We start from the raw sequence: 13,099 nt of genomic DNA on the forward strand, positions 1-13,099 counted from the left end.
CACTCCAGAAATAGATCTGTTCGCCACCGCCGAAAACAGCACATGCCGAGACTTCGCCTCCAGGTTTTACCAACCGGGGACTCTTGGGAATGCGCTATGGATCAGCTGGTCGAACAGCCTTCTGAACGCTTTTCCACCCATTCCCTTGATTCCGGCAGTGCTCATCAAGCTGTCTCAATCCAGAGCGCGAATGATCCTCATTGCTCCGGAGTGGCCTCGACAGTGGTGGGTCACAGACCTGCTCCACTGGTCTCTCCAACCCCATCTGCGGCTTCCATATCGGCCGGACCTTCTAACGAAGTTCGGCGGACAGATGGTGCACCCCAACCTTTCATCGTTGAGTTTGGCGGCATGGCTCCTGACATAGTACAGTATGGAAACTTGAACTTACCTGACAACTGCATAGAAATACTTAAGGAGGCTAAAAGGCCATCCACCAGGACTTCCTATGCCTACAAGTGGAAAAGGTTCTGCATCTGGTGCACATCCAAGAACGCTGATCCTACCTCCAGCAAGAAAGATGTCATCCTAACATTCCTCTTGCATTTATCTCAATTTGGCCTTAATTTCCATTCTATTAATGTTCACCTCGCAGCATTTACTGCATATAGGAAATGCCCTTCACAAACATCCTTTTTCCTGATTCCTGTAGTTAAAGATTTTTTGGAGGGTTTGAAGAAGGTGTTTCCCCCATTAGGCGTCCTTCGATTTCATGTGAGCTGAATGTGGTGCTCTCCAGGTTGATGAAGTAGCCTTTTGAGCCTATTCATAAGGCTTCTCTACAGCATCTATCCTGGAAGGCGGCTTTCCTTGTGGCTTTTACATCGGCTCGCAGGGTGAGTGAGATTCAGACTCTGTGTTGTCAAGAGCCCCTATACAGTAGTTCATGCTTCCAAAGTTGTCATGAGGACTCACCCTAAATTTCTCCCTAAGGTGATATCGGATTTCCATGTCAACCAGACGATCACGTTACAAAAAATATATCCTGAGCTCATATTCCCAGTAAAGAGTCCTTAAAGACAAGATGATCTTTTCAATCTTCTTTTTTATTTCATAGTATCTCTTCAAAACAAAAGGTCTAGCCCCCAACACGTGTTTGGTCCTGTGTGGTGTAAGCCACGGTCTTCCTCAGGGCTATTCACCATTAAAACTGCTCTTGAATGACCAGCGACATGTACAATAATCCTATAGGTAAGTCTATAAAACATCCAATAATTTATTTATTGATCCAAAAACTGACATAATTATTTGTCCTCTTCCAAATCTCTGTTCCATAAGTAGCTGTTTTTTAGTAAATCAATCCTAACAGCATAACTCGAAACGACAGTCTTGGCGAAGTGGCGTCTGGCTTTAGAAGACCTTCAAAAAGAACTTGCCTTTGGCTGTGCATCATGGGATACCGAAGGTCTCTGGAGGGTTCCTTAAGGGCACAGTATCCCTTTTCCAGACACATAATGGCAGCCTAGGAGGCTTGTCTGTCCAACCCTTCCTCTCTATTATGCAAAGGATTTTTGTGAAGGGGAGTTTCTCTATGTGTGGTGAAACTCTGTAAAATGTGTAAAATTTAATTATTTTATTTGGCTATCTTTTTCATTTCAAGTTGAAGTGCTGGCCAATGTAGCCTTGTTAATGTTAGGCTGCATTATTTGTCTTTCATTTTCTCTTAAGTGTCCATGCAGTATTGCAGAAGAAGACGACTTAAGAGACTATTTTGATTGCTCCGTGGTCACCGCACATGGGCGCGACTATTCACAGATTATGACTATCACAGAGATACCCCTACTATACAACTGGAGTTGCAGGTAAGAAACTACTCTTTATATTGCAATGAATGTAATCATTGCATATTATTAAAGAGAGCCAAATATCCAGTGCTCACAGTTAGGTGAGAGAACAGGCATTGACAAGTGAGTGATAAAGAAGAGTGCATCGCATACAAACAAAAAGACGTTTGACTCATTAGGTATTTTTATATATTAGAAAGGGAGTCGATATATGTTTATAGTCGACAGCGTTTCGAACTTTAATGACATAAGGTCATCATCAGGAGGAAGTGTGTGGTCACCTAGTATCTAATAATGAAGAACATCGGAAATAGTTGTATGAAGAGAGTGAGACGGGGCTGAATATAGTGAAATTAGTTATTGGATTGTGCTTGCCTGGTGGGGTAATAGGAATGGATCCAGGAAATAAGGTGATCCAAGTTGGGAAAACACAATGTAGGGGCAAATAAGGAGTTCTATAAGAGAAAAGAAAGAAGCTATAAATGCTTCTATTCGTTGTGATTAAAGGCAGGTGAAAGGGGATGTGTTAATAATTAAATTCACCTGTGCATTGGTACTTGAAGGAAGGGTGGAGTGAGCGTTCAGCCCTTAATAGATTAAATCATTGTGCTCAATGGGGACCCGTACGAGTGCGGCATGTAACAGCTGTTACACTACTACTGCATCAGGGCATATTCTGAAATGAGGGTATAAAATACTTAGTACCCATATTGGAGGATTGACTGTACAGTCAACATATAGGCGTGTGACACAACTCACATAGTGTGAAAATACATGTGGAGCCTAGTCTAGAGGAGAATGCTGGGGGAAGCTAGCAGCCGCTGTTAATCAATGCTGTTGCCTGTGGTGGTTAAATCACTTTGAGAATGGCGCAGGGGTAAGAATTTGGCCAGAGGGGTATGTCTGTATAGTCTACAATACACCTAAAAGGCCTGACTGAGCCTTGAAATTATGTTTATACTTACTCGGAATCCAGTTGCAAGGTTGCCTCCTGTAAAGGCACGTTAGTTGCATGGTGCGCTGTCAATGGACTCATGGACTGCAGATAAACCCATGCCGGGCTTGAATGAAGTAGGCTCCTATCCAAGATTATTTATTCCCTCCTGCTGGAACGGGGGTAAAATTAAAGCAGCCCTTAAAGCACGAATGTTCAGCATTTATGGTTAAGGTCTGGCGAGGATTTAAAAAAACATACTGTAAACCCAGTGGCGTGAAAGCCTACAGGAGAAATTCAATTAATGCAGCGCACCCTATCGCTGATTCGCGGGCTTGATGTCTTATTGTAGATGGGAAACCATGGCCTGATTTAAAGCGTGTCTGCTTCAAATAACACGCATACGCCAACGATGCGAGGTAGCATTATACCTAGAAGGCTACCTGCGAGGGTTGTGGCGCATGTGTGACGGCTCGGGTATACAGAACATTCTGTTGCCATTGTGAGCAAATACTGGCCATGATTTCTGAGGTAAAGGCAGAGATAGCCACTTATATCGGTCTCAGAATGGTGAAACAGGTGAGAGCATAAAAATAAATGTCTGTTTTAAACACACCCAATGCTGGATAATCAATTACTTACTAAAGAACAAATAATACAAAGGCTATATAATTTGGCTGAATGATTGAAAAGAATGGAAACCAATCATGTGCAGATTAAATCAAGGATTGGACAAGAGAGCACAAATATGTAAAGAAGAGAATACAATTGAACAATTTATATGAATGAAAAAATACAGATAAAAAATAAACAATAAATTAGGAGGACAAGGACATCTAACATGAACGTTACATATTACATGTACATAGCTGGTGTTTTCAGATTACATATGGAAAATGCCTTGTTGGCTGCAGAACAATAACGATTCTTAAATGGATCTATGCAGTGGATTTCCCCCAGTTTGAACATTCAGGAGGAATGAAATTCAATCCTATAAGACCTTTGTAACATTTCTAAAACAAAATGTTACAAAGGTCTTATAGGATCGCATTCCTTTCCTCTTGCATGTTTAAACCATGGGATATAAACTGGCATTTAAAGATCTATTTGCATTCCAGTCTGTTAAGTAACAATTGGTTGTTACCTCCTCTTGCTTGTGGTTTCTTGTCTGTCACTTGCAAAGGGATATCTTTTTCAGTGTGTCCATTGGCAAGGAGATACTCCACCAGAGGCGCCCTGGTGACCTTACAGTGGATCCTGCTTTTGTCCTTTGATATCCTTGTCTTTATTTTCTGTGTTGTTTGACCTATGTAAGCCAAATCACATGGGCAACATATACAATAGATAATATTGCAGGAGTTACAGTTCGAAAATAAATTAAGGTTTTGATGAACATTTCCATGGTGGAAGATTTTGGTGTTCGTGGTTGGGTTGCAGGCCATGCAATTGCCACATGTGTAATGTCCTAACACAGGTGGACGTTCCAAGTATGGGTGGATAGTTTTGTCAGTGTGTTCAGGTTTGTTCGCCCTTGTTGGATAGTGCAACTTTCTGCATGGTTCCCCCCATCTTTTTGCCTGAACATGATCCTCTTTGACTTAATGTGACCTGGGTCCCTCCAATCAGGTTCCCAGGGCCTGTGTTCTTTCCCAAAGCTGTACCTTTGTACCCACAATTGACACATCTCTGGCCACAGGTAAGCCCCTTGTAAAAGGTGCCATGGGTACCAAGGGCACTGTGACAAGGGATGGCCTATAAGCACCTATTTTACCATCTTTAGAGGCCCTGTTCCTTAACACCCACACACTGCCATTTAAGGCTGCGTGATTTGGTGCAGAGAAAAGTGAGGCGTCGACATGGCACACATCCCTGTGTGCCATGCCTCCAACTAACTATCTGGGGCCTACGTACGTAACACAGCCAGGTCTCTCGATGGGAACCACATAATATACCTTTGTTTGTTCGCCCTTGTTGGATAGTGCAACTTTCTGCATGGTTCCCCCCATCTTTTTGCCTGAACATGATCCTCTTTGACTTAATGTGACCTGGGTCCCTCCAATCAGGTTCCCAGGGCCTGTGTTCTTTCCCAAAGCTGTACCTTTGTACCCACAATTGACACATCTCTGGCCACAGGTAAGCCCCTTGTAAAAGGTGCCATGGGTACCAAGGGCACTGTGACAAGGGATGGCCTATAAGCACCTATTTTACCATCTTTAGAGGCCCTGTTCCTTAACACCCACACACTGCCATTTAAGGCTGCGTGATTTGGTGCAGAGAAAAGTGAGGCGTCGACATGGCACACATCCCTGTGTGCCATGCCTCCAACTAACTATCTGGGGCCTACGTACGTAACACAGCCAGGTCTCTCGATGGGAACCACATAATATACCTTTGCCATGGTAACTATAACTCATGCCCCAGCATGCACAGTGTTGTTATCAATGATGTCATTTCAGATGTTGCTATGGTGTTATCAGTCATGTCGTAGAACATGCCATGAATGCTGTAATATGTGAGGTTATAAGCAGTGCATGGCAAGGGTATGAGTTATAGTTACTTTAGGGCACAAGTTATTGTTACTTGAGATATGTAACGTCAATGAAATTTTCACCTAACTATAATGTTACTTTAACCGTTGTTTATTGTTACAATAACTAACTATATTGTCATTACAACCTTGTTTTTCTGTTAATTTCTAGGGCTTTGTAACATGAAGTAATATTTTATTACCATACGTAATGCCAACCCCGTGCTGCACACAGCCGAGCCTAGCCTCCGTCCTTCGACTGTGCAGTGTGATGTTAGGTGCTATACCTGGCCTGTGGTCAGGCCTTACGCCATTCTACCTAAAAATCCTCCTCCAGCACAATGCCTTCTGGCATGCACAGTGAGCGGTTGGTCTCACAGATCGTGGCTGCATTCAGGCAGACTTACTGACTTTGTCAAGAGTCACAACAACAAAATATAAAAAGGAAGGCTATTGGCTTTATCAAGGCGTGAGTATAGAAATATATTTAAAGTAGAGCCATCATATTTGTCCACAAATCACCAATATTTTTAATCAAATATATATTATAGTAATTCACACAATACAAAGCTTAATACCAATTGTTTGATGTACTCGCTCGAAAGTATTAAACACACTTTGGGGACCACTCCTGACCCCACAGTGTTTGTTAAACATGCGCACATACGTTCATAAATTCATCTGCTACCTTTCTCCCACCATCACCTCTGAGGTGCATGCAGCCTTTCTGCATATTTCGTCTTGATCAGTTTAGTAGAAATGCACCTAAGAAGGTAGTGTTATTTTCATTGCTGACATCCCGGTACCCCCAGAGAATCCCTTCTTTCGGAAAGCAGTATGAGTACCTACCTAATGCCAAATTTTAGCCGCCCCTTTGAATTAAATACATGTTGTAAATGTGACAAGGGTGGTATGCTCAGTAACCAGTAACTTAAACAACAGTAAACTCATACTCCAAACCCCTCCCATAATGTGCAGACAGCTCTTCCATTGTGTGCTGGTGCGGGGACCTTTTTTCTGTAACTCTGAGAACAGATGGTTTATAGAGGGACATGGATTGTGACACTTACAAGCCGATTCCCACTATTTGCCAGATAGAATTGTCTTTTTCTATGCCAAATGTAATTAAAAATTATATCCTACAAGGGTAAGAGTACTGAATGATAAAATTATACAGGAGTATCCATTAATAACCACAAATGCATGCTACTGCCTCAGATTTCCTCCTAGTTGTAAAATTCTGTAAGTAAAATGAAGATTCTTCTACTAGAATGCCTCATTCTGGGCCCAAACTCATTTGTTTCTTCAGACTCTTAAAACCCTCATGGCTGGGTTTGAACTGGGGTGGCGAAGTGAGCAAAAGAACGATGATGGATTTAATAACCCAGATCTAATAGTGACTGGGGTGAGTGTTTTAAAGGTTTCAGCGCTCCGTTCAGCATCTTATTACGTTTGCTTTGAGCTCCTCATATGTTTGAAAGCTGTAGAGTCACAAAACTGGGATTTCTGTAACTGTGATCCCTATTTGCACTGTACTAAGAGCTGTTAACAGAAATGTATAATTGACACAACCCTACCATTTTTGCAACAGGCCTACCTCAACATAAACTATATGCAGATGACATCTTGCTGCACTTAATCTCAATGTGGAATAGTTCTGAAAGAATAAGCAGAAATCATTAAGGTGTATATTTCACAAGACTGCAGTGGAGCTGATTTGTTGGTCATAGGAAATTGTCTCCCATTTAAAAGAAAATGACTGTATTTTTTAGTTATAAATATTGGAATGTGTCTACCTGCTACTAGGAGCCAGATGTCTGCTATCTGTAAATATAACACTTGGATTGGGAGAAAATTAATGTGAAGAGTTAACTTAATCATTATGTTAACTCTTCATTTGAACTTTCTCTCTTTTAAAAGCATTTATAAATGTACGTTTGTTTCTATGTTCCAATATTGAGTTGAGAACCACATATATTCAAGAGTTAAATACTTCAGTTCTTCAGTTCTGAACCTTTGTGACCCAAACGAGTAATACATTTGCAGAACACTTCTCCTTATCAGGCTCAGCTATCTGCAGCCTGATAATAATGTAAAATAAACATAGCCTTTTCTTAACTTTAAAAGGAAAACACAGCACTTACTTATTGCAGTTCTTGGTTAAAAATGAACTAAAGGCTGGGCGCTACTCGGAAGGTTTCTGCTAGTTACAGGTAGCTCTCAATCAACTGGTTGCAGACAGCTGGTAAGCCTTTCTGATTCATGTTACATTAGGTTTGTGGTGTGGAAGCGTTACACATTTCTGTTAAACAAGATAATTCAATTTCACTAACTGTCTCTAAACACACCATTTCGCTTACCAAAACTTTTATCGATTCCATGAGAATTCGCATCCCCCAAGTGCTCAATTGGTTGACTCGAAAGCAAGCTTTGGCGACGTTGACAGGTGTGAATTATAACAGAAATTGCAACGCAGGCCCAATGGCTGGGCCAGCGCTTGTTTAACCCCTTGCATGCTGATGACGGCTCCCAGCCGTCATGCACTACAGTGCTCGTGTGCTGAAGACGGCTGGGGGCCGTCATGACCGCACCCGCGATCGGAATGTGCCGCACAGGCGCAGAATCGCGGCAGCATGCAAGGGGTTAATTTGAATTTTAATAGGTAAATTCATTTCTGCTTATGAATAATGTGCTGAATACTAACTGCTTCAATTATGTCAGAGGCAGTACTCAGTAAAAGCGTGTCATTACAGATTTGCTTCAAATGCAGATTTTCACTACAGGCACGCCACTTTCAATGTATTTTTTATTTCTGCATGTCCTAGCTGCATTTGCCAGTACATAGTAAAAATCAAACAAAACATTTTTTCTTGCATTTGTGTTGCAGAAAAATGATTTTCCTGAAATTCCCTTTTCATTGAGGTACCGTATTCTTTATGAAATTGCCTTGGGAGTTAATTTTCTTCACAACATGAACCCTCCATTGCTGCACCATGACTTAAAAACCCAAAATATCCTTATGGATAGTGAGTTCCACGTAAAGGTAAGAACTGTTTTGGTGTTTACTAATTTGTGACTGAACTGTGCATTGTACAAGGATTAGCAATTATTGGAGCCACACATGGCTCAATATCTAACTTTTTTTTACTATTTTTTGAGGGAAAGCTTTTTTTGAAATTATTAGAATGAAACCAGACCGACAATAATAACGATACACATTTCAGGATGGTGCAACTACGGAAATATGAACAAAATATTATGTATAAAATAACAGTAAATGTATATGTACAATCTACAATAAAAGCAAATCAGATGTAATACATTTTAATATACTTTAACAAAAATGAACGAAAAAATGAATTACAAGATTATATTATTTCTGAGCAATGTTTTTCTAGAGTAAAAAGCTCCCCAGAGGTTTCTTGACAGTAACTGCAAGTGATGTTGTCACTGTAGTGATACCACATTACTGATTGAACAGATGTTTCCTGTGAAGCTTTCTAAAATAGGATAAACATGGTTGACTTCAGAGGGGAGTAGGAAGGGCATTCTATCATTTGGCCACCACTATATAGTAGGCTCTGCTTGCAAATGTTATACCGGATCTTGGTGGCTTTAGCACAAATTATTGCTCTGATGTGCAGATGACGTCAAGGACAATCCCAGGTAAATGGTATTGCCATAAATTGAGGTGGATGAATGAATGAACCCAGCTTAAAGAGTGCATAGCTGCGCTAAATGCTTTATAGATGGTGATAGATTACTAAGCTTAATTTGTGAAAAGTGTACATATATATGTTTCAGTGAATGTATGGGTGAGTGACTAATCTGTGTGAATGTCTGTAGCAGTCTATCAGTTGGTGTGTAAGTGGATTTTTGAATGCTGTTCACTATACCGTTCCTGTATACTTAAAAAAATTTTAAACCTTAGAAATTGAAAAAAAAACGATTTCTTAATTGCAATGTCCATTTTTATGTAGGTGAACCTGTAAGATTTTTGTACTTTCTTTCTATAATTGGATATTGTGCATTATATTTATATAATACACCACTTGTTTTTTATCAGAAAATCTATTAATAACAGGTTTTATTTTATATTTAATAATTTTGTAAGTCAGCACCACAGTTTTGCATTTACAGTGGAGATTCTGTCATCAGTAAATGTATTTCTCCTACTGAAAAATACACAGACATTTCTTAAATAAAGTTTAACTCTAAAAGTTTAGTGGAATATTTTTTTAACTTTTCTTTCTATGATAAATTTAGAATAAGGGCACTTTTTCGGCAAATAAATAATTATTATAGTCACAAAGAGCGTGTGGTTTATACAAAGTGTAAAACATAAAAAGAGACATACTCTACTTTTTAAACTCCTATTTTTCTAGTGAGTTTCCAGATTAATCGCCTTTGAACACTTTTTCCCGTTTCCGTAAAGACAGGGGAAGCCGCGATTGAATACGGTCAAAAGGGTAGCCCTTGTTTCAGAAAGAACTCTTTTTTTTTTAAATGGTGTAAATCTGTTCAGTAGTTAAGAAAATCAAAAAATAAAGTGTTGATATTTTTATTTATTTATTTATTTATTTATTTATTTGTTTCGGCCAATTGGCCATAAAAGAACACATATATACATACGTAAAACAAAAGATCATGTCAATATACATACATCAGTTCATTTAAAACAACAAATACAAAAATGAAAGGCAGAATTAATTTACACCAGTCACTTAAAAACATCATTCATTTAGCACTAGTGGTAAGTTTATAAAAAAGTCCTACTTAAAGCATCTGACCCAATTTTCTTCGAACAATATGCACTGAATAAAGGAACCTACTGATACTGAATACAATATACTGGGCAGTATTAGTTTTTAAAATCCTATATGCTGTTAGACAAGATCTAGTCCCTAGGAGTGCACACATCGGTTTAAGCCATCTTTTCCGAGCTTTCAAATACGCTTTACATACAAACAACATGCGGACCTCGTTCTCTGTACACAAAGCTGAGCACATAGGACATCTCCCACTTATACTATTCAGACATTCAGGTTTTTTCTTTGACCAACGTTCTATGTTAGAGTTCAACATAAGATTCCCATACCTGAATTTCAGGTAGAGAGTCTTAGCAGCAGGGGGCTCAATTTCGTCCAAAAACGATTCAAAACAGGGTTCATCTTTGAAGGATAAGAAATCTTGAGTTAGGGTGCCAATTCTACTTTCACGGGCACACCTATTGTTCATAAAAGACCAATAGGCTCTTTTTACCATGGATTTAGCAAAAGGTGGTAGATTCTCGGGGTTTTCCCAAAATGGGTATAAACCCAGCATTGTGAACCATTTTTTAATATGACTAAACCATTGGATGGAATTGAAAGAGTCTAAATTCAATACTTCACGAAGACCATTCCTGTAATCTAACAATTCTGGGGTGGACCAAGTCCTTATCCAGAACATTAATGGTCTTATGATGGCCAGATGATCAGTTCGTTTAAAATTCAGATCAAGCTGGAGTGGAATTAATGGTGTACTAGTTGGAACCCTTACAATTGTTCTCATGAATTTGTTATCCAAGCCTTGAAAGCTCTCCCTGGCCCATGGTCCCCATATCTCAGCCCCATATAGGGCAGCAGATTGGATTTTAAATTTAAAAAGTTCAAGTACAGGTGTTACACTTTTGCTTGTGCTAGCATTCAATTTGCTGATTATTGGTTTGGCATTATGGGCATATGACACCTTACTTTTCTCAATTTGGGCCTTCCATGTTAACTTTGAGTCGAGAACTACCCCCAAATAAGAAAAATTTTCAACAGTTCCTAAAGTTTCGCCGTTCAAGATCAAATTCCCTTTGTCCGGCCTACTAGGATTCAGTGCCATACATTTGGTTTTATCAACGTTTATTTCTAGCCCTTTAATCACACAGTAGCTGCTAAAGGAGTTTAAGAGTGCCTGGAGGCCCTTCTTTGTTTGGGATATTAAGATGGTATCATCCGCGAAGAGCAACGCAGGCACCCTCTCTCCATTAAGCTGAGGTGAATCATTGCTACAAGTATTCAGGTGATCAGGAACATCATTGACAAATATAGAAATTAAGGTGGGGGCCAAAACGCATCCTTGCCGGACACCACGCTCAATAGGAATGTCGCGCGTCAATTCACCAGTTGGACCCCATCTAATGTTGGCATGATTTCTAGCGTGTAACTCTATTATTTGTACCAAAAGATTCCCTGGCAGGCCGGCTTTGTTTAGGGATCTCCAGAGCAAGTTGCGAGGGACAAGGTCAAATGCCGCTCTCAAGTCAACGAAAGCTACATACAAATGACCTCTCCTGATGTGAACATACTTCCAATATATGCAACAAAATCTGAAGACCTGGTCTATGGTGCTGGTCTTAGACCTGAAGCCTGCCTGAAATTTAGAAAGTATTGCTGACTTCTCCAGCCAATCATTTATCCTAAATAACAAGTGTTTGGCATAGAGTTTTTGCAGGGTGTCCATTAAGCTGATAGGTCTGTAGTTAGAGGGAACAGATCTATTTCCCTTTTTAAAAATTAGGACAACTTCTGCTGCACGCCAGCTATCAGGGAATTTACAATTTTTGGACAAAGCATTGAACAAGCGATTAATGTAGGGAGCCCAGACTTCAATTTCATGCTTATAGAGGTCACTCGGTATTTTATCAGGGCCGGGGGCTTTACTATTTTTTAACTCACTAATTGCCCTTTTTGTTTCGTCCAGGGTGAAATCAAGACATGCAGGAGGTGGAAGTGAACATGGAACATCTTCGACACCACTATCATATTGTTTATACAGAGTAGTAAAATGTGTCACCCATGTTGATATTTAGAGCATGTCATAAGTGATGTAATATGTGACATCATAAGCAGTGCATTGCAGGGGCGCGAGTTATAGTTGGCTGAACTAACTATAACAGGGGAATTTGTACGAGTGAAATGTCCCTCTAACTATAACTCCCCTGAAACCTATGGTTTTTTCAGTGAATATATATATATATATATATATATATATATATATATATATATATATATATATATATATATATATATATATATATATATATATATATATATGTATATGTACTGTCTACATGATATATAACAAATACACATACATATGTGTGTGTATATGTTTAAGGCATGTGGGCTGTAGATACACATGCTGCACTTACTCCTGCCATCTAGTGTGTGCATGTTGCTTTTATTCGAAGAAGCTTTTTGAGTCACAAGGTACAGCGATTCCTCCTCTTACTGTTAATTGGCATGGTCATCGACTTAAATTGTTGGATTGTTCTTTCTGCTTTCGTGTTTGGATGTGTGCTCCTGTGCTCCGGTTCAACACAGGCGCAATGCTCTTTCTGGTCTACATAGGTTCCTTCCCTCAGTTGGTATTTCTATTGGTGTGTCATCCTTCTTTTCTTCGTCTCGGGTTGATGATTGTGGCTTCGCTCGAGCGGTGTTCGTGTCAGCCATGGGCACTCATGGGCCCTATGCTTTCGGGCCTAATTCAGTCTCCCTATCTCATCCCTCCACCATGCCTTGACAGTGATTGAACAAACACCATTCCACTACTGTCTTTGCTGCCATGCAAAGTATTCTCTGACTCGCCTCCAGCATGTCTGTAATTTGTGTCTTTCACCTGAGCACCCAAAGGCTGCCTATGATGCCTGCGACTCTTTCCACGCAAAAAAGACACTCTGCATCCATTGGGCCCGCCGACTTGAGATGTTGCGTAGGTGCTGCACGGACCTAATCAGCACCAGGAGATAGAGGAGGAGCACTGTCCCTAGCTGTTGGCCACAGCCCCCTGACATCACTTCTATCTCCGATCTGGAGGTCAAGG

The 13,099-nt window shown here is 40.1% G+C and overlaps 1 protein-coding gene across 1 annotated transcript in view; it reads left to right on the top strand.

Moving 5' to 3' along the window:
* The window catches only part of RIPK2 (receptor interacting serine/threonine kinase 2), a 294,374-nt gene that overhangs the window by 110,268 nt on the left and 171,007 nt on the right, over positions 1-13,099 (top strand). Inside the window, exon 3 of the mRNA XM_086965968.1 lies at positions 8,133-8,288. Within this exon, the coding sequence (XP_086822094.1) occupies positions 8,133-8,288 (156 nt within the window). The remainder of the gene's footprint in view (positions 1-8,132; positions 8,289-13,099) is intronic.

This window comes from Lissotriton vulgaris, chromosome 4_1, assembly GCF_964263255.1.
Source record: "Lissotriton vulgaris chromosome 4_1, aLisVul1.2, whole genome shotgun sequence".
Classification (NCBI taxonomy): domain Eukaryota; kingdom Metazoa; phylum Chordata; class Amphibia; order Caudata; family Salamandridae; genus Lissotriton; species Lissotriton vulgaris.